We start from the raw sequence: 25,887 nt of genomic DNA, 5'->3' as shown, positions 1-25,887 counted from the left end.
GCCCCACAAGTGGCCCCCGCGCTCTTACTTGGGGGGCTGACGGCGGCCTGCGAGCCCCCTGCCCCATAGATCCCCCTCTCTGCCCCATAGATCCCTCTCTGCCCCATAGATCCCTCCCCCAGCCCCATAGATCCCCCTCTCTGCCCCATAGATCCCCCTCCCTGCCCCATAGATCCCCCTCTCTGCCCCATAGATCCCTCCCCTGCCCCATAGATCCCTCCCCCAGCCCCATAGATCCCTCCCCTGCCCCATAGATCCCCACACAGACCCCGAGCGCGGAGAAGCTTTGAGATCTTCACGCCTGCCCCACACTTATGGGGCTGGGGGTGGGTGGGGGGGGGCTGGTTATGGGGCAGCGCCGTGGGGCAGGGCCCTCGCCTCAGGAGGAGTCGGCGTCTGGGGGGAGAAAGGGGGTGGTGTGCCCCATAGATCCCTCCCTCTGCCCCATAGATCCCTCCCTGCCCCATAGATCCCCCCTCTGCCCCATAGATCCCTTCTCTGCCCCATAGATCCCTCTCTCTGCCCCATAGATCCCTCTCTCTGCCCCATAGACCCCCCCCTCTGCCCCATAGACCCCTCCCTCTGCCCCATAGATCCCTCCCTGCCCCATAGATCCCCCCCTCTGCCCCATAGACCCCTCCCTCTGCCCCATAGATCCCTCTCTCTGCCCCATAGATCCCTCCCTCTGCCCCATAGATCCCTCTCTCTGCCCCATAGATCCCTCCCTGCCCCATAGATCCCCCCCCACACCCACCCTGCCCCCCGGCGGGCGCCATCTTGGCTCGGCAGGTGACGAAGGCGTCGAAGGCGAAGACGAAGGCGAGGAGGAGGCTGAAGGTCTAAGAAGGGGGGGGGGGGGGGGTCACTTAGGGGGCGTCCGTGGGGCTGGGGGGGGGGGATCTATGGGGCAGGGGGGGGTCTGTGGGGCGGGGGGGGGGGGGGCACTCACGAAGGTTGTGGCGGCCAGAGCGTCGCGGGACGAGGCTAAGGAGACGAGGGCGGCCACGAAGAAGATGGCGGCGCCGCTGAGGGCTCGGAGGAGGTCCTGGGGGGGCAAGATGGAGGACAAGATGGAGGGAAGATGGAGAAGATGGAGGGGAAGATGGAGGGAGGTTGAGGCCAGGATGAACCAAGATGGCCGCCAGGATGGGCCAAGATGGCCGCCAGGAGGGACCAAGATGGCCGCCAGAATGGTTAATGGTGGCCATGATGGACCAAGATGGCGGCTGTGATGGATGAGGGTGGCCATGATGGACCAAGATGGCCGCCAGGATGGACCAAGATGGCGGCCATGATGGATAACGGTGGCCATGATGGACCAAGATGGCTGCCAGGATGGATAATGGTGGCCAGGATGGACCAAGATGGCGGCCAGGATGGACCAAGATGGCGGCTGTGATGTACCAAGATGGCCACCAGGATGGATAACAGTGGCCATGATGGACCAAGATGGCGGTTAGGATGGATGATGGTGGCCATGATGGACCAAGATGGCAGCTGTGATGGATGATGGTGGCCATGATGGACCAAGATGGCGGCTGTGATGTACCAAGATGGCGGCCAGGATGGTTAATGGCGGCCATGATGGACCAAGATGGCCGCCAGGATGGACCAAGATGGCGGCCGTGATGGATAATGGCGGCCATGATGGATCAAGATGGCAGCCAGGGTGGATGATGGCGGCCATGATGGACCAAGATGGCCGCCAGGATGGACCAAGATGGCGGTCGTGATGGATAATGGCGGCCATGATGGACCAAGATGGCGGCCATGATGGATCCAAGGGGCGGCCATGATGGACCAAGATGGCGGCCATGATGGACCAAGATGGCGGCCATGATGGATAAGGGTGGCCATGATGGATGATGGCGGCCATGATGGACTCAGATGGCAGCCATGATGGACCCAGGTAGCAGCCATGATGGATCAAGATGGCGGCCATGATGGCGGCCATGATGGATCCAGCTGGCGGCCATGATGGACTCAAATGGCAGCCATGATGGATCCAGCTGACAGCCATGATGGATCCAGGTGGCAGCCATGATGGACTCAAATGGCGGCCATGATGGATCCAGGTGGCAGCCATGATGGACCAAGATGGTGGCCATGATGGACCAAGATGGTGGCCATGATGGACCAAGATGGTGGCCATGATGGATGATGGCGGCCATGATGGACCAAGATGGCCGCCAGGATGGTTAATGGCGGCCATGATGGACCAAGATGGCGGCTGTGATGGATGATGGCGGCCATGATGGACCAAGATGGCGGCCAGGATGGCGGCCATGATGGATCCAGGTGGCAGCCATGATGGACTCAAATGTCAGCCATGATGGACCAAGATGGCGGCCATGATGGATCCAGCTGGCAGCCATGATGGATCCGGGTGGCAGCCATGATGGATCCAGCTGGCAGCCATGATGGATCCGGGTGGCAGCCATGATGGATCCAGGTAGCAGCCATGATGGATCCAGGTGGCGGCCATGATGGATCCAGCTGGCGGCCATGATGGATCCAGCTGGCGGCCATGATGGATGGAGACGTACCAGGCAGGCGCCGTGGGGCAGGCGGGGGGGCGGGCGCAGGAGCCGCCCCCCGAGCGCGGCCGCCACCCCCAGGGTCTGGAGCAGGGCCGGGGCCAGCGTGGGGGGCGCGGGGGGGGCCAGCAGCCCCACGACTGCCCCACACAGCACCTGGGGGGCACCGCGACCCCCAAGTGACCCATAGCCCCCCTAAAACCCCCCTCCAGCCCCATAGCTGCCCCATAGCCCCCCTAAAACTCCCCTCCAGCCCCATAGCTGCCCCATAACCCCCCTATAACCCCCCTCCAGCCCCATAGCTGCCCCATAGCCCCCCTATAACCCCCCTATAACCCCCCTCCAGCCCCATAGCTGCCCCATAGCCCCCCTATAACCCCCCTATAACCCCCCTATAACCCCCCCTCCAGCCCCATAGCTGCCCCATAGCCCCCCTATAACCCCCCTCCAGCCCCATAGCTGCCCCATAGCCCCCCTATAACCGCCCTATAACCCCCCTCCAGCCCCATAGCCCCCCTATAACCCCCCTATAACCCCCCTATAACCCCCCTCCAGCCCCATAGCTGCCCCATAGCCCCCCCATAACCCCCCTATAACCCCCCTCCAGCCCCATAGCTGCCCCATAGCCCCCCTATAGCCCCCCTATAACCCCCCTCCAGCCCCATAGCTGCCCCATAGCCCCCCTATAACCGCCCTATAACCCCCCTCCAGCCCCATAGCCCCCCTATAACCCCACTATAACCCCCCTATAACCCCCCTCCAGCCCCATAGCTGCCCCATAGCCCCCCTATAACCCCCCTATAACCCCTCTCCAGCCCCATAGCTGCCCCATAGCCCCCCTATAACCCCCCATAACCCCCCTCCAGCCCCATAGCCCCCCTATAACCCCCCTATAACCCCCCTCCAGCCCCATAGCCCCCCTATAACCCCCCTATAACCCCCCTCCAGCCCCATAGCCCCCCTATAACCCCCCTATAACCCCCCTCCAGCCCCATAGCCCCCCTATAACCCCCCTATAACCCCCCTATAACCCCCCTCCAGCCCCATAGCTGCCCCATAGCCCCCCTATAACCCCCCTATAACCCCCCTATAACCCCTCTCCAGCCCCATAGCTGCCCCATAACCCCCCTATAACCCCCTTATAACCCCCCTCCAGCCCCATAGCCCCCCTATAACCCCCCTATAACCCCCCTCCAGCCCCATAGCCCCCCTATAACCCCCCTATAACCCCCCTATAACCCCCCTCCAGCCCCATAGCTGCCCCATAGCCCCCCATAACCCCCCTATAACCCCCCTATAACCCCCCTCCAGCCCCATAGCTGCCCCATAGCCCCCCTATAACCCCCCTATAACCCCCCTCCAGCCCCATAGCTGCCCCATAGCCCCCCTATAACCCCCTAAAACCCCCCTCCAGCCCCATAGCTGCCCCATAGCCCCCCTATAACCCCCCTATAACCCCCCTCCAGCCCCATAGCTGCCCCATAGCCCCCCTATAACCCCCCTATAACCCCCCTCCAGCCCCATAGCTGCCCCATAGCCCCCCTATAACCCCCCTATAACCCCCCTCCAGCCCCATAGCTGCCCCATAACCCCCCTATAACCCCCCTATAACCCCCCTCCAGCCCCATAGCTGCCCCATAGCCCCCCTATAACCCCCCTATAACCCCCCTCCAGCCCCATAGCTGCCCCATAGCCCCCCCATAACCCCCTATAACCCCCCTATAACCCCCCTCCAGCCCCATAGCTGCCCCATAGCCCCCCTATAACCCCCCTATAACCCCCCTCCAGCCCCATAGCTGCCCCATAGCCCCCCTATAACCCCCTAAAACCCCCCTCCAGCCCCATAGCTGCCCCATAGCCCCCCTATAACCCCCCTATAACCCCCCTCCAGCCCCATAGCTGCCCCATAACCCCCCTATAACCCCCCTATAACCCCCCTCCAGCCCCATAGCCCCCCCCCTCCCAGCCCCCCAGCCCCCCTACCAGCTCCCCCCCCAGCAGGAGCCCCTTGGGGGTTCGCAGCCCCCCCAGGTCGAAGGTGAAGGCCGCCTCCTCCTCCTGCCCCATCGCTGGGAACTGGGAGGCACTGGGAGGGGGGACTGGGAGGGACCACGTGACCCTCCCCCCCCCCCCCCCCCCCCCCCCCAAGTCTCCCAGTACCAGGAGGTGGCGGGACTGGGAACAAAGGGACATTGTGGGGGGGGGGGGGGGGGACTGGGGGGGACTGGGAGGGGATTGGGGGGGACTGGGGGGGACTGGGGGGGACTGGGGGGGTCTGGGGGGGACTGGGAGGGGGGGAGGGGCCAGCAGGGGGCGCCCCGAACGAGGGAAACGAGGAGAAAGGGGAAGTTGGGGGGGCGGAAAGAGACAAATTGAGGAGTTTTGAGCCCCAAAATGAGGAGTTTTGAGCCCCAAATGAGGAGTTTTGCCTCAAAATGGAGCTTTTTGCCCCAAAATGGAGCTTTTTTGGCCTCAAAATGGAGCTTTTTTGCCTCAGAAAGGAGATTTTTGCCTCAAAACGATGATTTTTGCCCCCAAAATGAAGATTTTGAGACCGAAAATGGAGATTTTCTTCCCTGGAATGGAGATTTTGCCTCAAAATGATGATTTTTGCCTCAAAATGGAGATTTTTGCCCCCAAATGAAGATTTTGAGACCAAAAATGGAGATTTTTTTCCCTGGAATGGAGATTTTTGCCTCAAAATGGAGCTTTTTTGCCTCAAAATGATGATTTTTGCCTCAAAAGGATGATTTTTTGCCCCAAAATTAAGACTTTTGAGACCAAAATGAAGATTTTTTTGCCTTAAAATCCAGGGTTTTGCCTCAAAATGGAGATTTTTGCCTCAAAATGATGATTTTTGCCCCAAAATTAAAACTTTTGAGACCAAAATGAAGATTTTTTTGCCTTAAATCCAGGTTTTTGCCTCAGAATGGAGATTTTTTGCCTCAAAAGGATGATTTTTTGCCCCAAAATTAAGACTTCTGAGACCAAAATGGAGATTTTTCGCCTTAAAATCCAGGTTTTTGCCTCAAAATGGAGATTTTTGCCTCAAAATGATGATTTTTGCCCCAAAATTAAGACTTTTGAGACCAAAATGAAGATTTTTTGCCTTAAAATCCAGGTTTTTTGCCTCAAAATGGAGATTTTTGCCTCAAAATGATGGTTTTTGCCCCCAAATTAAGACTTTAGAGACCAAAATGGAGATTTTTCGCCTTAAAATCCAGGTTTTTGCCTCAAAATGGAGCTTTTTACCTCAAAATGATGATATTTTTTGTCTCAAAATGCAGATTTTTGCCTCAAAATGATGATTTTTGCCTCAAAATGATGATTTTTTACCTCAAAATGGAGATTTTTGCCTCAAGATGATGATTTTTTTGCCTCAAAATGGAGCTTTTTACCTCGAAATGATGATTTTTTTGCCTCAAAATGCAGATTTTTGCCTCAAAATGGAGCTTTTTACCTCAAAATGATGATTTTTTTGTCTCAAAATGCGGGTTTTTGCCTCAAAATGCAGGTTTTTTGCCTCCAAATGGAGATCTTTTTGCCTCAAAATGGAGATTTTTTGCCTTAAAATCCAGGTTTTTGCCTCAAAATGATGATTTTTTTGCCTCAAAATGGAGCTTTTTACCTCAAATGATGATTTTTTTGCCTCAAAATGCAGATTTTTGCCTCAAAATGATGATTTTTTTGCCTCAAAATGGAGCTTTTTACCTCAAAATGATGATTTTTTTGCCTCAAAATGCAGATTTTTGCCTCCAAATGGAGATCTTTTTGCCTCAAAATGGAGATTTTTTGCCTTAAAATCCAGGTTTTTGCCTCAAAATGGTGATTTTTGCCTCAAAATGGAGATTTTTGCCTCAAAATGATGATTTTTTTGCCTCAAAATGATGATTTTTGCCTCAAAATGCAGATTTTTGCCTCAAAATGGAGCTTTTTGCCTCAAAATGTTGATTTTTGCCTCAAAATGGAGCTTTTTACCTCAAATGATGATTTTTTTGCCTCAAAATGCAGATTTTTACCTCAAAATGATGATTTTTTTGCCTCAAAATGCAGATTTTTGCCTCAAAATGATGATTTTTTTTGCCTCAAAATACAGATTTTTTGCCTCAAAATGATGATTTTTGCCTCAAAATGCAGATTTTTGCCTCAAAATGATGATTTTTGCCTCAAAAAGGAGATTTTTGCCCAAAAATAAAGACTTTTGAGACCAAAAAGGGAGATTTTTTTGCCCTGAAACAGAGATTTTTGCTCAGAAATGGAGATTTTTACCCCAAAATGGAGATTTTTTGCATAAAAAGGTTCATTTCTTGCCTAAAAATTCAATTTTTTGACACTAAAAGTGGGGATTTTGCTCCAAAGTGATTTTTTTGCCCCAAAATTCGATTTTTGAGACCAAACCCGGAGATTTTTTCCCCTCAAAATGGATTTTTTTACCCAAATGAAGAATTTTGAGCCTGAAAATCGAGATTTTTGAACAAAATGGTTATTTTTTTCTGTAAAAATGAGATTTTTGAGCCCCAAATTGATTTTTTTTGCCTTAAAGTGGAGGGTTTTTTCCTAAAAATTGAGATTTTTTTGCCTGAAAATGTAGATTTTTGCATAAAATCGTTGTATTTTTGCCTAAAAATGAGATTTTTGAGAACCAGAAATGGAGATTTTTGCCTAAAAAGGGAGATTTTTGCCTAAAAAGGGAGAATTTTTCCCCCAGAAAGATTTTTTGCCCCAAAATGAAGATTTCTGAGGCTGAAAATGCACTTTTTTCCCCCAAAATGGAGTTTTTTCACCCCAAAGTTAAAATTTTTAGTTTTAAATGAGGATTTTTGGACAAAATCCGAGATTTTTAGACAAAAAGGTGATTTCTGAGGCAAAAATGTCGCAATTTTGGGACCCAAAAATTGAGATTTTTTTGGAAGCAAAAACTTTCCAGGATTTTGAGGTGAAAATTCCACATTTTTGGGTGGAAACTTTATATTTTTGGTGACGATTCTGGATTTTTGGATGAAAAATCAACATTTTTTGACAAAGATTCCAGATTTTTGGATGAAAATTTGATTTTTTTAAATGAAAATTCGATTTTTTGGATGAAAATTCAATATTTTTGGCTGCGAGAGTCGAGATTTTGGGGCCAAATCCCCTGATTTGTGATTTTTTGGGTGAATTTCTCTGACCAGGCAGGTTTTGCGGCTCCGAGGGGGGGTTTTGGGGTGGAATTTTCTGAGTTTTGAGCAAAAATCTGTTTCTTTTCCCTTTTTTTGCCTCGAAAAAAGGAATTTGAGTTCGGCAATGGGGCAAAAATGGGGGTTTTGGGGCAAAAAAGTGGAATTTTGGGGGAAAAAATTGGAATTTTGGGGTTAAAATGCTGAAAAAAGGAAGAAAATTGTGGGTTTTACCCCCCAAAATTATATTTTTTGGTTAAATGTAGATTTTTACTATCTAGTTTCTGTACTTTTTGCTGTAAAATGTGTGAATTTGCCATAAAACATGGATTTTTGGTGTAAAATGAGGGTTTTTTTGCTGTAAAATGCATGTTTTTGATGCAAAATCTGCATTTTTCTGTGGTTTTGCCTTAAAATGCTGCTTTTTCTCCCACAAAATGTGGTTTTATCGCATCTAAAATATTTATTTTGCTTAAAATTTTTGTTTTCCACCAGAAAATGAGGGGAGGGGGCGGGATAGAAAGGGGGAATTTTTAAATCATAAAATTAAGGGGGTTTTGCCTTAAAAATGAGACATTTTGGCCTAAAATGAGTCCTTTTTCCCCCTAAAATGAGGATTTTTTTCCCCTAAAATGAGATTTTCCCCCCAAAATGAGGATTTTTTCCCTAAAATGACTTTTTTTCCCCTTAAAATGATATTTTCTTAACCATAAAATGAACTTTTCTACCTTGAAATGATGTTTTTTTTGCTTTAAAATGTGTTTTTAACCATAAATAAGATTTTTTAATCTTAAAAATGAGGCTTTTCTTTACCATAATATGATTTTTTTACCTTAAAATGAGGTTTTTTTCCTACCAGAAACAGTTTTTTTCCTTAAAATTTGCTTATTTTATCTTAAAATTGGGGGTTTCACATTAAAATTGATGTTTTTTTAGCTTAAAATTGGATTTTTTTCACTTTAAAAAAGTTTTTTCACCTTAAAATTAGATTTTTACCTTAAAATTGGGGGTTTTTAACCACAAAGTATGTTTTTTTATCATAAAAATAACAATCTTTTAACCCAAAACCTGAGATTTTTCCACCTGCAAATGAGATTTTACGCCTTTAAAATGAGGGTTTTTTACCTTAAACCACAATTTTCACTTTAAAATTTAGATCTTTTTAACCCAAACTTGAGGTTTTTTACCTTAAAACAACTTTTATCTTTAAAAATGTCATTTTTGTCCTTTAAACCAACCCTTTTTTCACCAAAATTTGTGGTTTTTTCACCAAAATTTGAGTTTTTTTCACCAAAATTTGAGTTTTTTCACCAAAATTTGAGTTTTTTCACCCCTTTTTAACCTCTAAACCTAATTTTTTCCCCCACTCTCTTTTTTTCCCCTCAATAAAACGAGTTTTTTAACCACAAATCACTTTTTCACCACTTTTATTTTTAACATAGATACAATTTTTATCTTTTTTTCCCATAAACTCATGTTTTTTCCCATAAATTCATGTTTTTTTCTGATAAATGAAGTGGTTTTGCCCCAAAACTGTGTTTTTTTCACACAAACAAGGTCTTAAACTGAATTTTTGGGTGTAACTTGTGGGTTTTTTTAGCTCCAGGCGACAGTTGGGGCGAAACCACCCAAAATAGGGAGCGAAAAATAAAAAAAAAAATAATTTTTCTCGCTTCCAAGAGGCGGCGAGCGGAAACGAGGCGAAAAAGGGGGTTTTAGGGGCTGGTTTTGGTGCTTTTTTCAGCGAAGGCGACCGGGGGAGGATGTAAATGAGGGGAAAACAAGAGGGTTGAGCGGAATTTGTTGGATTTAAGAGAAAAAACAACTGCCCCCCCCACCTCCCCTGGGGTTGACCTGATGGCCTATTGCTTTTGGATAGACCTGGCAGCTGGATCCTATGGGTAGACCTGGCAGCTGGATCCTATGGGTAGACCTGGCAGCTGGATCCTATGGGTAGACCTGGCAGCTGGATCCTATGGGTAGACCTGGCAGCTGGATCCTGTGGGTAGACCTGGCAGCTGGATCCTATGGGTAGACCTGGCAGCTGACCCCAAAAATGTGGATTTTAAGGTGTAAAAATGTTGGGGTTTGAAGAAAAAATGGAGCTTTTTGACCCCAAAATGATTTTTTGAGCCTGAAAAGGGAGATTTTTTGCCTCAAAATGGACATTTTTGCCTCCAAATGGAGATATTTGCCCCAAACCAAAGACTTTTGAGACCAAAATCGGAGATTTTTGCCCTGAAATGGATTTTTTTGCCCCCAAATGGAGAATTTTTTGCATGAAAAGGTTAGTTTCTTGCCTAAAAAATCTATTTTTTGAGACCAAAAGTGGAGATTTTTCTCCAAAGGGGAGATTTTTGTCCCAAAATAAGATTTTTTGAGACCAAAACCAGAGGGTTTTTTGCTTCAAAATGGAGTTTTCACCCAAATGAAAATTTTTGAGCTTGAAAATGGAGATTTTTGAGTAAATGGCTATTTTCTCCCTAAAACTGAGATTTTTGAGTGCACAAAGTGGAGATTTTTGCCTGAAAAGGGAGATTTTTTCCCCAAATGGAAGATTTTTGCCCCATAATGAAGATTTCTGAGGCTGAAAATGGACCTTTTCTCCCCAAAACAGATGTTTTTCTGCCCCAAAGTTAAGATTTTTGGTTTAAAATGAGGATTTTTGAACAAAAAAGTCGATTTTTTACAAAAAAAAGGTGATTTTTAGACAAAATGGGTGATTTTCAAGGCAAAAATGCTGCCATTTTGGGACCCGAAATGTGAGAACTTTTTTGAAGCAAAAAAAATTCCACACCTTTGGGTGAAAATTCAATATTTGTGGGTGAACATTCCATATTTTTGCTGAAGATTCCAGATTTGTGGAGGAAAACTCAAGTTTTTTTGATGGAATTATCCTATGGGTAGACCTGACAGCCAGATCCTATAGTGACAATAAGGCCTGCTTGCATGCAACTAAAGCCTAATTCTATGCAAATGAGGTCTAATTATATGCAGACGAGGCCTAATTATACGCAAACGAGGCCTAATAATATGTAGATGAGACATAATCGTATGCAGATGAACCGGTGCCAAAGCAAACCGGGCCTTTATTTCTCCTTGGGTTGACCTGATAGCCCATTTCTATAGGTATACCTGGCGACCCCTTTATATAGGTAGACCTGGTGACCACTTATTATAGGTAGACCTGGCAGCACACTGCTATGGATAGACCTGGCGACCGATTTTTTTATGAATAGATCTGACGACCCTTTCTATGAGTAGACCTGGTGGCCCATTCCTATGGGTAGACCTGATGCTCTATGGGTTGATCCGGCCGTTTATTTCAATGGGTAGACCAGGCGCCCCATTCCTATGGGTAGACCTGGTGCCATATTTCTATGGATAGGCCTGGTGCCATATTTCTATGGATAGGCCTAGTGCCTTATTTCAATGGGTAGACCTGGTGCCTTATTTCTATGAGTAGACCTGGTCCCATATTCCTACGGGTAGACCTGGTGCCTTATTTCTATGAGTAGACCTGGTGCCGTATTTCTATGGGTAGACCTGGTGCCTTATTTCTACGGGTAGACCTGGTGCCTTATTTCTATGCGTAGACCTGGTGCCATATTTCTATGGGTAAACCTGGTGCCACATTTCTATGGGTAGACCTGGTGCCATATTTCAATGGGTAAACCTGGTGCCTTATTTCTATAGGTAAACCTGGTGCCTTATTTCTATGGGTAGACCTGGTGCCTTATTTCTATGGGTAGACCTGGTGCCTTATATCTATGGGTAGACCTGGTGCCTTATATCTATGGGTAGACCTGGTGCCTTATATCTATGGGTAGACCTGGTGCCATATTTCTATGGGTAGACCTGGTGCCATGTTTCTATGGGTAGACCTGGTGCCATATTTCTATGGGTAGACCTGGTGCCTTATTTCTACGCGTAGACCTGGTGCCTTATTTCTACGGGTAGACCTGGTGCCATACTTCTATAGGTAGACCTGGTGCCATATTTCTATGGGTAAACCTAGTGCCATATTATATAGGTAGACCTGGCAACCCATTCCTATGGGTAGACCTGGTGCCTTATTTCTATGGGTGGACCTGGTGCCATATTTCTATGGGTAAACCTAGTGCCGTATTATATAGGTAGACCTGGCAACCCATTCCTATGGGTAGACCTGGTGCCTTATTTCTATGGGTAAACCTGGTGCCCTTTTCTATAGGTAGACCTGGCAACCCATTCCTATGGGTAGACCTGGCAACCCATTCCTATGGGTAGACCTGGTGCCTTATTTCAATGGGTAAACGATGCCTTATTTCTATGGGTAGACCTGGTGCCTTATTTCTATGCGTAGACCTGGTGCCATATTTCTATGGGTAGACCTGGTGCCTTATTTCAGCAAGTAGACCCGGTGCCCTATTTCAATGGGTAGACCTGGCACCCCATTTCTATGGGTAGACCTGACGCCCCGTTTCTATGGGTAGACCTGGCAACCCATTTCTATGGGTAGACCTGGTGCCCCGTTTCTATGGGTAGACCTGGTGCCCGCTGTCTTCTCCACCCTCTTCCACGTTGACCTGGTGGCCACCTCACCCCAACATCTGGGACCTTCTCCACCCACCCCACCCCCCAGCCCCGGCTGCTATTTTGAGGTCCCGCGGGGGCCTCGGCATCCGGTGAGCCCGGGAGGAGCCAGGAAGCACCTGTCCCCGGCGGGTGGGGGAGGCGGCGCTGGGGGTTCTACCACCTTCTCCTGGCACCAGCTTGCTCTTCAAGGTCTTCTCCAGGCTTCTAGGACCGCGTTCTTGGGTTCCTCCATCCCAAAATGCACATTTTGAGGTCTCCACCATCCAAAAAATCCACATTTTGAGGTCTCTACCCATCCAGAACCCCACATCACGTCTTCTCCAGGCCTTCAGGACCATGTTCTTGGGTTCCTCTCTCCATAAATCCACGTTTTGAGGTCTCCACCATCCAAAAAATCCACGTTTTGAGGTCTCCGCCATCCAAAAAATCCACGTTTTGAGGTCTCCACCATCCAAAAAATCCACGTTTTGAGGTCTCCACCATCCACGACCCCACGTTGGGAGGAGGTCAGATGCCTCCTTGGAGGACGTTCTTGTAGTCGGGGCTCCTCTTGAGGTGGACGACGGTGGAGAGGAGCCACCTGACCTAGGAGAACGCAGAAAAAAAGGGGCTCGGAGCGGCCTCCGAGGCGGTGGAGAAGACATCCCACCACCCGCCGTGAGGAGCTCCTGGGGGACGTGGGGCTGGGAACCCACCTTGAAGAGGGTGACGGTGGCGCCGTAGCAGACGCTGAGGAGGAAGAGGGTGACGAAGACGGCGACGGTGTCCCAGGCGCCCGCCCGCTCGGGGTCCGCGTGGCAGAGGTCCTGGGGCAGGAGGAACTCTAGGAGGGAGATGGTGGACACCCATCTCCAACCAAGCCGGCAGCTCCGGCGGGGGCTCCTCCCAGCAGCTGGATCCAACCTCCTCGAGGTCCGAGCAGCGCCGGCCACCGCTTCTCTCCAGGGTTTCCAGCATCTCCATCCACCGTTCCCACCATTCCCGTTGCCTCCGTCCACCTCAACCACCTCCATCCATCATCTCCAGCCCCTTCCGGCCACCTCCATCCATCACTCCCACCGTTCTTCATTGTCTCCATCATCTCCACCACCTTCTAGCCAGCTCCAACCCTCTCCATCCACCTCCATCCACCATCTCCATCCACGGTTTCCATCCATCTCCACCTCTTCCCACCATCTCCATCATCTCCACCCCTTTCCAGCCATCTCCACCCATTCTCCTTGTCTCCAGCCATCTCCATCCGTGGTTTCCAGCCATCTCTGTCCACCGTGCCCTCCATTCTTCATTGTCTCCAACCCTTTCCAGCCATCTCCAGCCTCTCCATCCAGCCATCTCCACCACCTCCAGCCCCTTCCAGCCATCTCCACCATCTCCATCCACCTCCATCCATCATCTCCATCCACCTCCACCATCTCCATCCACCTCCATCCATCATTTCCTTCCATCTCCATCATCTCCATCCACCTCCATCCACCATCTCCATCATCTCCAGCCCCTTCCATCCATCTCCACCATCTCCATCCACCTCCATCCATCATTTCCATCCATCTCCAGCCCCTTCCATCCATCTCCATCATCTCCATCCACCTCCATCCATCATCTCCATCATCTCCATCATCTCCAGCCCCTTCCATCCATCTCCATCATCTCCATCCACCTCCATCCACCATCTCCATCATCTCCAGCCCCTTCCATCCATCTCCATCATCTCCATCCACCTCCATCCACCATCTCCACCATCTCCATCCACCTCCATCCACCATCTCCACCATCTCCAGCCCCTTCCATCCATCTCCACCATCTCCATCCACCTCCAACCACCATCTCCATCCATCTCCACCATCTCCATCCACCTCCATCCACCATCTCCATCATCTCCAGCCCCTTCCATCCATCTCCACCATCTCCATCCACCTCCATCCACCATCTCCACCATCTCCAGCCCCTTCCATCCATCTCCATCATCTCCATCCACCTCCATCCATCATCTCCATCCATCTCCACCATCTCCATCCATCTCCATCATCTCCATCCATCTCCATCCACCATTTCCATCCATCTCCACCATCTCCAGCCCCTTCCATCCATCTCCACCATCTCCATCCACCTCCATCCATCATCTCCATCCACCTCCATCCACCATCTCCATCCATCTCCACCATCTCCAGCCCTTTCCATCCATCTCCATCCATTCTCCTTGTCTCCATCCACCTCCACCCTCTCCATCCACCATCTCCACGCCCTTTCCCCTCATCTCCAGCCCCAAGGTCCCTCCCCAAGACCTCAAGATGGACCCAGCGGGACCTGGAGCTCCAGGAGGGACCTGAAGATCCAAGAAGGACCTGAAGATCCAAGAAGGACCTGAAGATCCAAGAAGAACCTGGAGATCCAATAGGATCCAGGGATGTAGGAGAAGATCTTGAAGGACCCAAGAGCTCCAGGAGGCACCTAGAGGTCCACGGTGGCCCTGGAGCTCCAGCAGAGGAACCCAGAGATCTCGAAGAAGAAGCCCTCGAGCTCCGGGAGGTCCCACCCCTCAAAACCACTCGTTCCACCTCAATTCTTCACCTTCTTTTCTTTTCGTTTTTTTTATTCCATGAAGCTCCTGGTGAAGCCACCGGCTCCCCGAAGCCCTGGGAGATGCCACCACCCTCTCCCTCACTTTTTACCCGGGTTCCTGCGGATGCTCCTCTGGATGAACTTCATGGGCAAGGCCTCGTGGACCACCATGCAGCTGTAGGTGGCCCCTTGCTCCCACTCGCTCCTGGGGACCCCCAGGTGGCTGTAGAGGTAGAAGGTCCCGTCGCCGACCTTCTCCTTGACCGGCTGCCCCACGTCGTAGTCGCTGACCTCCATGGGCTCCTGGTCCTTCAGCCAAGCCACCGAGATGTCCATCGGGTAGAAGCCGCGCACCAAGCAGGTCAAGGTGACGCTGGACTGCGAGCTGCTCAGCTCCTCCGGGCTGGGAGGGGAGGCGTAGACCCGAGGAGAAGACCTCTTGCCTGGAGGAGAGGACGAGAAGGAGCTCAGGAGGCTCAGAAGCTCTTTGGAGGCATCTAAGGGGGCTTCGAGGTGGCCCCAGAGGGTCTCGAGGGGCCTCCAAGCCCTTCAGGAACATCTAAGGGGGCTTCGAGGTGGCCCCAGAGGGTCTCGAGGGGCCTCCAAGCCCTTCGGGAGCATCTAAGGGGGCTTCGAGGTGACCTAAAGCTCTTCAGGAACATCTAAGGGGGCTTCGAGGTGGCCCCAGAGGGTCTCGAGGGGCCTCAAAGTCCTTCAGGAGCATCTAAGGGGGCTTCGAGGTGGCCCCAGAGGGTCTCAAGGGGCCTCAAAGTCCTTCAGGAGCATCTAAGGGGGCTTCGAGGTGGCCCCAGAGGGTCTCAAGGGGCCTCAAAGTCCTTCAGGAGCATCTAAGGGGGCTTCGAGGTGACCTAAAGCTCTTCAGGAGCATCTAAGGGGGCTTCGAGGTGGCCCCAGAGGGTCTCGAGGGGCCTCAAAGTCCTTCAGGAACATCTAAGGGGGCTTCGAGGTGGCCCCAGAGGGTCTCGAGGGGCCTCAAAGTCCTTCAGAAACATCTAAGGGGGCTTCGAGGTGGCCCCAAAGCTCTTCAGGAGCATCTAAAGGGGCTTCGAGGTGGCCCCAGAGGGTCTCGAGGGGCCTCAAAGTCCTTCAGGAACATCTAAGGGGGCTTCGAGGTGGCCCCAGAGGGTCTCAAGGGGCCTCCAAGTCCTTCAGGAACATCTAAGGGGGCTTCGAGGTGGCCCCAGAGGGTCTCAAGGGGCCTCCAAGCCCTTCGGGAGCATCTAAGGGGGCTTCAAGGTGGCCCCAGAGGGTCTCGAGGGGCCTCAAAGTCCTTCAGGAGCATCTAAGGGGGCTTCGAGGTGGCCCCAGAGGGTCTCGAGGGGCCTCAAAGTCCTTCAGGAGCATCTAAGGGGGCTTCGAGGTGACCTAAAGCTCTTCAGGAACATCTAAGGGGGCTTCAAGGTGGCCCCAGAGGGTCTCGAGGGGCCTCCAAGCCCTTCGGGAGCATCTAAGGGGGCTTTGAGGTGGCCCCAGAGGGTCTCGAGGGGCCTCAAAGTCCTTCAGGAGCATCTAAGGGGGCTTCGAGGTGGCCCCAAGGCCCTCAAGGACCATCCCAGAGGACCTCGTGGTGGTCCAGGAGATGGAATCGAGGTCCTAGGAGGTGGAATCGAGGTCCTAGAAGATGGAATCGAGGTCCTAGAAGATGGAATCGAGGTCCTACCAGCCTTCCTGGAGATGGTCCTGGAGATGGGGGCCGGGAGGTCCTCGTGCTGGACCTTGCAGGTGAAGGTCTCGCCGTTCTCCCAGTCCCTGGTGGCCACGGGGACCTCCCTGCTGGCCGAGAAGGTCCCGTTGAACTGGGGCTGGAGCTCCATGGGGTCGGCCAGGAGTTGTCCACGTCCCTGCTGGCTCCACTCGAGGGACAAGCCGGAGTCGCTGGGGAGGTTGGAGACCAAGCAACGGAGCTTGGGCTTCTGGGACACGTAGAGGTCGGACGGGGACGGCGGCAGAGTGAAGACCTGGACGGAGTTGACGTCCGGGGGGGCACCTGGGGGGGGAGAAAAGAACCTTCTGGAGATGCCACCAGCCTCCAAGTCATCGTAGGAGCCCCAGAAGGACCTAGAACGAAGCCCCCTGAGATGCCACCAGCCCCAGAAGGACCTAGAACGAAGCCCCCGGAGATGCCACCAGCCCCAGAAGGACCTAGAACGAAGCCCCTGGAGATGCCACCACCCTCCAAGTCATCATAGGGTCAAGCCAGCACCTCCAGGAGCCCCAGAAGGACCTAGAACGAAGCCCCTGGAGATGCCACCAGCCCCAGAAGGACCTAGAACGAAGCCCCTGGAGATGCCACCACCCTCCAAGTCATCATAGGGTCAACCCAGGGCCTCCAGGAGCCCCATAAGGACCTAGAACGAAGCCCCCTGAGATGCCACCAGCCCCAGAAGGACCTAGAACGAAGCCCCTGGAGATGCCACCACCCTCCAAGTCATCAGAGGGTCAAGCCAGGACCTCAAGGAGCCCCATAAGGACCTAGAACGAAGCCCCCGGAGATGCCACCAGCCTCCAAGTCATCGTAGGGTCAACCCAGGGCCTCAAGGAGCCCCATAAGGAGCTAGAACGAAGCCCCCTGAGATGCCACCAGCCCCAGAAGGACCTAGAACGAAGCCCCCGGAGATGCCACCACCCTCCAAGTCATCGTAGGGTCAACCCAGCATCTCCAGGAGCCCCATAAGGACCTAGAACGAAGCCCCTGGAGATGCCACCACCCTCCAAGTCATCGTAGGGTCAACCCAGGGCCTCGAGGAGCCCCATAAGGACCTAGAACGAAGCCCCCTGAGATGCCACCAGCCCCAGAAGGACCTAGAACGAAGCCCCTGGAGATGCCACCACCCTCCAAGTCATCATAGGGTCAACCCAGGACCTCGAGGAGCCCCATAAGGACCTAAAATGAAGCCCCCAGAGATGCCACCAGCCCCAGAAGGACCTAGAATGAAGCCCCTGGAGATGCCACCACCCTCCAAGTCATCGTAGGGTCAAGCCAGCACCTCGAGGAGCCCCAGAAGGACCTAAAACGAAGCCCCCGGAGATGCCACCAGCCCCAGAAGGACCTAGAACGAAGCCCCCGGAGATGCCACCACCCTCCAAGTCATCATAGGGTCAACCCAGGGCCTCGAGGAGCCCCATAAGGACCTAGAACGAAGCCCCCTGAGATGCCACCAAGGTCCCCGAGGAGACTCACTGAGACACTTGCGGCCCGTGACCTCCAGGTTGGAGCCGGTGGCCGGGTGGACAACCCGGCAGCTGTAGGACTTGTCCCTCCAGTCGTCCATGGAGACGTTGAGGCGGGTGGAGGTCCAGAAGGTCCCCCGGGAGGTGGCTTCGGGTTTCAGGGGGTCCAGGGAGGTGGGGAGGACGCTGTTGTCCTCCAGCCAGGCGACCTCCAGGCCCGCGGGGGAGAAGCCGGAGATGAAGCAGAAGAGGTGGACCTCACGGTCGGGGGAGCAGGAGTGGAGAAGGTCCACGGAGGGCGGTTTGGGAGAAGCAGCTGGTGGAGGAGAAGGCGGAGGAGAAGGTCTCAGGGGGGATTCGGAGCCACCAGGAGCTCAAGAACCTCAGGGAAGCTCCAAAAAGGACCTCCAGGAGGTCAAAACCGTGATGGAACCTCCAGAAAGGACCTTGAGCTCCATCCAAGCTCCATCTAGAAGCTCAAGGACCTGATGGAACCTCCATAAAGAACCTCCAGGAGCTCCATCTTGGTCCCATCAAGCCCTAGAACCTCAAGAACTTGATGGAACCTCCAGAAAGGACCTTAAGGACTTGATGGAACCTCCATAAAGGACCTTGAGCTCCATCTAAACTTGGAGGAACCTCCATAAAGAGCCTCTAGGAGCTCAAGGACTTGATGGAACCTCCATAAAGGACCTTGAGCTCCATCCAAGCTCCATCTAGAACCTCAAGAACTTGATGGAACCTCCAGAAAGGACCTTGAGCTCCATCCAAGCTTGGAGGAAGCTCCATAAAGAGCTTCTAGGAGCTCAAGGACTTGATGGAACCTCCATAAAGGACCTCAAGGACTTGATGGAACCTCCATAAAGGACCTTGAGCTCCATCCAAGCTTGGAGGAAGCTCCATAAAGAGCTTCTAGGAGCTCAAGGACCTGATGGAACCTCCATAAAGGACCTTAAGGACTTGATGGAACCTCCATAAAGAACCTTAAGGACCTGATGGAACCTCCATAAAGAACCTCCAGGAGCTCCATCTTGGTCCCATCAAGCCCTAGAACCTCAAGAACTTGATGGAACCTCCAGAAAGGACCTTGAGCTCCATCCAAGCTCCATAAAGAACCTCAAGGACTTGATGGAACCTCCATAAAGGACCTCAAGGACCTGATGGAACCTCCATAAAGGACCTTGAGCTCCATCTAAACTTGGAGGAAGCTCCATAAAGAGCCTCTAGGAGCTCAAGGACCTGATGGAACCTCCATAAAGGACCTCCAGGAGCTCCATCTTGGTCCCATCAAGCCCTAGAACCTCAAGAACTTGATGGAACCTCCAGAAAGGACCTTGAGCTCCATCCAAGCTCCATAAAGAACCTCAAGAACTTGATGGAACCTCCATGAAGGACCTCAAGGACCTGATGGAACCTCCATAAAGGACCTTGAGCTCCATCCAAGCTTGGAGGAAGCTCCATAAAGAGCTTCTAGGAGCTCAAGGACCTGATGGAACCTCCATAAAGGACCTTAAGGACTTGATGGAACCTCCATAAAGAACCTTAAAGACTTGATGGAACCTCCATAAAGGACCTTGAGCTCCATCCAAGCTCCATAAAGAACCTCAAGAACTTGATGGAACCTCCATAAAGGACCTCAAGGACCTGATGGAACCTCCATAAAGAACCTCCAGGAGCTCCATCTTGGTCCCATCAAGCCCTAGAACCTCAAGAACTTGATGGAACCTCCAGAAAGGACCTTAAGGACTTGATGGAACCTCCATAAAGAACCTTAAGGACTTGATGGAACCTCCATAAAGGACCTTGAGCTCCATCTAAACTTGGAGGAACCTCCATAAAGAGCCTCTAGGAGCTCAAGGACCTGATGGAACCTCCATAAAGGACCTTAAGGACTTGATGGAACCTCCATAAAGGACCTTGAGCTCCATCCAAGCTCCATAAAGAACCTCAAGAACTTGATGGAACCTCCATAAAGGACCTTGAGCTCCATCCAAGCTTGGAGGAAGCTCCATAAAGAGCCTCTAGGAGCTCAAGGACCTGATGGAACCTCCATAAAGAACCTCCAGGAGCTCCATCTTGGTCCCATCAACCTCTAGAACCTCAAGAACTTGATGGAACCTCCAGAAAGGACCTTGAGCTCCATCCAAGCTCCATAAAGAACCTCAAGGACTTGATGGAACCTCCATAAAGGACCTCAAGGACCTGATGGAACCTCCATAAAGGACCTCCAGGAGCTCCATCTTGGTCCCAGGTCCCTCCAGGAGCTCCAGAACTTGCTGGAAGCTCCACCAAGCCCCCTCCAGAAGGTCCCCTGAGGTCCCACCTAGGACGGTGGCTCTCTCGGTGGTGCCGGTGGCTTCGTGGTGGACCACGCAGGTCCTCGCTGGGTCTTCTCCTTGAGCCAGTTGGCTGTAGAGCCCCGAGGGTCTCCGGACCAGGGGGAGGAGGTGAGAAGGTCCTTGGTCCCAGGAGACGGAGACGGGGGGCGGGAAGAAGTCGTCCACCAGGCAGAGGGGGACACGGGGGGTCCTGGTGGCTTCTCCGGGACACGGGGTCAACGGGAAGAGCGAGGGAGGCGTCTTCTTGACTGGAAGGGGAGGAGAAGGAGGTCAAGGAGCTGCTGGAGGCACCTGGAGCTCGAGAAGGTCCATAAAGACCTCGAAAAGTCCATAAAAACCTTGAGAAGGTCCATAAAGACCTTGAGAAGGTCCATAAAGGCCTTGAGAAGGTCCACAAGGAGCTTCAGAAGATCCATAAGGAGCTTCAGAAGGTTCATAAGGACCTTGAAAACTCCATAAAAACCTCAAGAAGGTCCATAAGAACCTTCAGGAGGTCAATAAAGACCTTGAAAGCTTCATAAGGACCTTCAGAAGGTCCATAAGAACCTTCAGAAACTCCATAAGGACCTTCAGAAACTCCATGAGGACCTTCAGAAACTCCATAAGGACCTTCAGAAACTCCATGAGGACCTTCAGAAGATCCATAAGAACCTTAAAAAGGTTCATAAGGAGCTTCAGAAGGTCTGTAAGAACCTTAAAAAGGTTCATAAGGAGCATCAGAAGGTCCATAAGGGCCTTGAAAACTCCATAAAAACCTCAAGAAAGTCCATAAGAACCTTCAGAAGATCCATAAAAAGCTTAAAAAGGTCCATAAGGACCTTGAGGAGGTTCATAAGAACCTTCAGAAGATCCATAAGAACCTTAAAAAGGTTCATGAAGAGCTTCAGAAGGTCCATGAAGACCTTGAAAACTCCATAAAAACCTCAAGAAGCTCCATAAGGACCTTGAGAAGGTTCAGAAGGAGCTTGAGAAGGTCCAGAAGGAGCTTCAGAAACTCCATGAGGACCTTCAGAAGATCCATAAGAACCTTCAAAAGGTCCATAAGGAGCTTCAGAAGGTCCATAAGGACCTTGAGAAGGTCCATAAGGAGCTTGAGGCCTCGAGGAACCCAAGAGAAACCAGGAGGAGGCACCTATGGGGTCCCTATGGGGTCTCTATGGGGTCCCTATGGGTCTCTGTGGGGTCTCTATGGGGTCCCTATGGGTCTCTATGGGGTCTCTATGGGGTCTCTATGGGGTCTCTATGGGGTCTATGGGTCTCTCTGCCCCATAGCAGCTGCCCCATAGGGACCCCAGCCCCATAGATCCCCCCTGCCCCATAGGGGGCTGCCCCATAGCAGCTCCTGCCCCATAGCGAGCTCTGCCCCATAGAGAGCTGCCCCATAGATCCCCTCCTGCCCCATAGCGACCCCAGCCCCATAGGGAGCTGCCCCATGGATCCTTCCAGCCCCATAGATGAGCTCTGCCCCATAGCAGCTGCCCCATAGCGAGCTCTGCCCCATAGCGAGCTCTGCCCTATAGGGAGCTGCCCCATAGCTCCCCTGCCCCATAGCGAGCTCCGACCCATAGGGAGCTGCCCCATAGCGAGCTCTGCCCCATAGCGAGCTCCGACCCATAGGGAGCTGCCCCATAGCTCCCCTGCCCCATAGCGAGCTCCGACCCATAGGGAGCTGCCCCATAGCTCCCCTGCCCCATAGCGAGCTCCGACCCATAGGGAGCTGCCCCATAGCTCCCCTGCCCCATAGCGAGCTCTGACCCATAGGGAGCTGCCCCATAGCTCCCCTGCCCCATAGCGAGCTCTGACCCATAGGGAGCTGCCCCATAGCTCCCCTGCCCCATAGCGAGCTCCGACCCATAGGGAGCTGCCCCATAGCTCCCCTGCCCCATAGCGAGCTCCGACCCATAGGGAGCTGCCCCATAGCTCCCCTGCCCCATAGCGAGCTCTGACCCATAGGGAGCTGCCCCATAGCTCCCCTGCCCCATAGCGAGCTCTGACCCATAGGGAGCTGCCCCATAGCTCCCCTGCCCCATAGCGAGCTCTGACCCCTAGGAGCTGCCCCATAGCGAGCTCTGCCCCATAGCGAGCTCCGACCCATAGGGAGCTGCCCCATAGCTCCCCTGCCCCATAGCGAGCTCCGACCCATAGGGAGCTGCCCCATAGCCTCCTCTGCCCCATAGCGAGCTCTGCCCCATAGGGAGCTGCCCCATGGATCCTTCCAGCCCCATAGCGAGCTCTGCCCCATAGCGACCCCTGACCCATAGCTCCCCTGCCCCATAGTGAGCTCTGACCCCTACAAGCTGCCCCATAGATCCCCCCCTGCCCCATAGCAGCTCCTGCCCCATAGGGAGCTGCCCCATAGATCCCGTCCTGCCCCATAGCGAGCTCTGCCCCATAGGGAGCTGCCCCATGGATCCCGTCCTGCCCCATAGCGAGCTCTGCCCCATAGGGAGCTGCCCCATGGATCCTTCCAGCCCCATAGCGAGCTCTGCCCCATAGCGACCCTGGCCCCATAGGGAACTGCCCCATAGCGGCTCCGACCCATAGGGAGCTGCCCCATAGCGAGCTCTGCCCCCTAGGAGCTGCCCCATAGCGAGCTCTGACCCATAGCGAGCTCTGACCCCTAGGAGCTGCCCCATAGCGAGCTCTGCCCCATAGCTCCCCTGCCCCATAGCGAGCTCTGACCCCTACAAGCTGCCCCATAGATCCCCCCCTGCCCCATAGCAGCTCCTGCCCCATAGGGAGCTGCCCCATAGATCCCGTCCTGCCCCATAGCGAGCTCTGCCCCATAGGGAGCTGCCCCATGGATCCTTCCAGCCCCATAGCGAGCTCTGCCCCATAGCGACCCTGGCCCCATAGGGAACTGCCCCATAGCGGCTCCGACCCATAGGGAGCTGCCCCATAGCGAGCTCTGCCCCATAGCGAGCTCTGACCCCTACGAGCTGCCCCATAGATCCCGTCCTGCCCCATAGGGAGCTGCCCCATAGCCTCCCCTGCCCCATAGCGAGCTCTGACCCCTAGGAGCTGCCCCATAGATCCCCCCCTGCCCCATAGCAGCTGCCCCATAGCAGCTGCCCCATAGCAGCTGCCCCATAGGGAGCTGCCCCATAGCTCCCCTGCCCCATAGCGAGCTCCGACCCATAGGGAGCTGCCCCATAGTGAGCTCTGCCCCATAGCGAGCTCTGACCCCTAGGAGCTGCCCCATAGCGAGCTCTGCCCCATAGCTCCCCTGCCCCATAGCGAGCTCTGACCCCTACAAGCTGCCCCATAGATCCCCTCCTGCCCCATAGGGACCCCAGACCCATAGCCTCCCCTGCCCCATAGCGAGCTCTGGCCTATAGCAGCTGCCCCATAGATCCCCTCCTGCCCCATAGGGAGCTGCCCCATAGATCCCCTGCCCCATAGTGAGCTCTGACCCCTAGGAGCTGCCCCATAGATCCCCTGCCCCATAGCGAGCTCTGACCCCTAGGAGCTGCCCCATAGCGAGCTCTGCCCCATAGATCCCCTGCCCCATAGCGACCTCTGACCCCTAGGAGCTGCCCCACAGTGAGCTCTGCCCTATAGCGAGCTGCCCCATAGACCCCCTCCTGCCCCATAGCCTCCCCTGCCCCATAGATTCTCCTCTGCCCCATAGCGAGCTCTGACCCCTAGGAGCTGCCCCATAGCAGCTCCTGCCCCATAGCGAGCTCTGCCCCATAGATCCTCCTCTGCCCCATAGCGACCCCAGCCCCATAGCGACCCCAGCCCCATAGGGAGCTGCCCCATAGCCTCCTCTGCCCCATAGATCCCCTGCCCCATAGCGAGCTCCAACCCCTAGGAGCTGCCCCATAGGAGCTGCCCCATAGATCCCCTGCCCCATAGCGAGCTCTGACCCCTAGGAGCTGCCCCATAGCAGCTCCTGCCCCATAGATCCCCTGCCCCATAGCGACCCCAGCCCCATAGCGAGCTGCCCCATAGCGGCTCCTGCCCCATAGGGAGCTCTGCCCCATAGGAGCTGCCCCATAGATCCCCTCCTGCCCCATAGCGAGCTGCCCCAGAGCCTCCTCCACCCCATAGCGAGCTCTGCCCCATAGATCCCTCAGCCCCATAGGAGCTGCCCCATAGGGACCCCAGACCCATAGAACCCCCTGCCCCATAGCAGCTCCTGCCCCATAGCAGCTGCCCCATAGCGAGCTCTGCCCCATAGATCCCCTGCCCCATAGCTCCTCTGCCCCATAGCGAGCTCTGCCCCATAGATCCCCTGCCCCATAGCGACCCCAGCCCCATAGGAGCTGCCCCATAGATCCCCTCCTGCCCCATAGGAGCTGCCCCATAGCGGCTCCTGCCCCATAGGGAGCTGCCCCATAGATCCCCCCCTGCCCCATAGCGAGCTGCCCCAGAGCCTCCTCTGCCCCATAGATTCCCCCCTGCCCCATAGGAGCTGCCGCATAGTGAGCTCTGCCCCATAGATCCCCCTCTCTGCCCCATAGATCCCCCTCTGCCCCATAGATCCCTCTCTCTGCCCCATAGATCCCCCTCCCTGCCCCATAGATCCCCCTCTCTGCCCCATAGATCCCCCTCCCTGCCCCATAGATCCCCCTCTCTGCCCCATAGATCCCCCTCCCTGCCCCATAGACCCCTCCCTGCCCCACAGATCCCCTGCCCCATAGCTCCTCACCTGCCCCACAGCCTCCCGGCTCCCTCCTGCCCCACAGATTTTGCTGGGGGGCGGGCTCCGCCCCCGCCCCATAGCGCCCCATAGCGCCTTGGAGGACCCAGAGAGACCATAGAGACCTCGGGGAGGGCCTAGAGGGGCTGAGGAGACCATAGAGACGGGCCAGGAGGAGCTAGAGGGGTCGAGGAGATCATAGAGATGGGCCAGGAGACCATAGAGATGGTCCTGGAGGACCTAGGGGTGGTTTAGACGGTCCTAGAGGTCCTAGAGGAGGTTCTAGAAGGTCCTAGAGGTGGTTTAGAAGCTTCTAGAGGTCCTGGAGGTGGTTGAGAAGCTCCTAGAAGGTCCTAGAGGTGGTTTAGAAGGTCCTGGGGGTGGTTTAGAAGGTTCTAGAGGGTCCTGGAGGTGGTTTAGAAGGTCCTGGAGGTGGTTTAGAAGCTTCTAGAGGTCCTGGAGGTGGTTTAGAAGCTCCTAGAGGTGGTTTAGAAGCTTCTAGAGGTCCTGGAGGTGGTTGAGAAGCTCCTAGAAGGTCCTAGAGGTGGTTTAGAAGGTCCTGGAGGTGGTTTAGAAGGTTCTAGAGGACTTAGAGGTGGTTTAGAAGGTCCTAGAGGTGGTTGAGAAGCTTCTAGAGGTCCTAGAGGAGGTTTAGAAGCTCCTAGAGGTGGTTGAGAAGCTCCTGGAGGGCCTAGAGGTGGTTTAGAAGGTTCTAGAAGGTCCTAGAGGTGTTTGAGAAGCTCCTAGATGCTCCTAGAGATGGTTTAGAAGCTCCTGGAGGTGGTTCAGAAGCTCCTGGAGGACCTAGAGGTGGTTTAGAAGCTCCTAGAGGTGGTTTAGAAGGTTCTAGCAGGTCCTAGAGGTGGTTGAGAAGCTCCTAG

The 25,887-nt window shown here is 53.4% G+C and overlaps 1 protein-coding gene and 2 gene segments (V, D, J or C); all 3 read right to left on the bottom strand.

Annotated features, from left to right (window-relative positions):
• Positions 1-379: 379 nt before the first annotated feature.
• Positions 380-25,887, bottom strand: part of LOC138732516 (CKLF-like MARVEL transmembrane domain-containing protein 5) — a 104,332-nt gene continuing 78,824 nt past the window's right edge. The window contains exons 3-7 of the mRNA XM_069879117.1: positions 4,521-4,586; positions 2,547-2,693; positions 950-1,045; positions 755-839; positions 380-396 (exon numbers count right to left, since the gene is read on the bottom strand). Coding sequence (XP_069735218.1) covers positions 380-396; positions 755-839; positions 950-1,045; positions 2,547-2,693; positions 4,521-4,586 — 411 coding nt within the window. The remainder of the gene's footprint in view (positions 397-754; positions 840-949; positions 1,046-2,546; positions 2,694-4,520; positions 4,587-25,887) is intronic.
• On the bottom strand, positions 12,423-13,288 carry LOC138732543 (immunoglobulin heavy constant gamma 4-like). The segment is given in 2 exon segments: positions 12,423-12,856; positions 12,967-13,288. Coding segments are annotated over 2 exon segments (396 nt in total).
• Positions 14,832-25,097, bottom strand: LOC138732497 (Ig gamma chain C region-like). The segment is given in 6 exon segments: positions 14,832-15,273; positions 16,512-16,838; positions 18,033-18,338; positions 20,346-20,609; positions 20,887-21,012; positions 25,016-25,097. Coding segments are annotated over 6 exon segments (1,449 nt in total).

The sequence above is a fragment of the Phaenicophaeus curvirostris genome, chromosome 33 (assembly GCF_032191515.1).
Source record: "Phaenicophaeus curvirostris isolate KB17595 chromosome 33, BPBGC_Pcur_1.0, whole genome shotgun sequence".
Taxonomy (NCBI): Eukaryota; Metazoa; Chordata; class Aves; order Cuculiformes; family Cuculidae; genus Phaenicophaeus; species Phaenicophaeus curvirostris.
The sequence above is the reverse complement of the archived record's forward strand: the minus strand, read 5'-3'. Positions and strand labels throughout refer to the sequence as shown.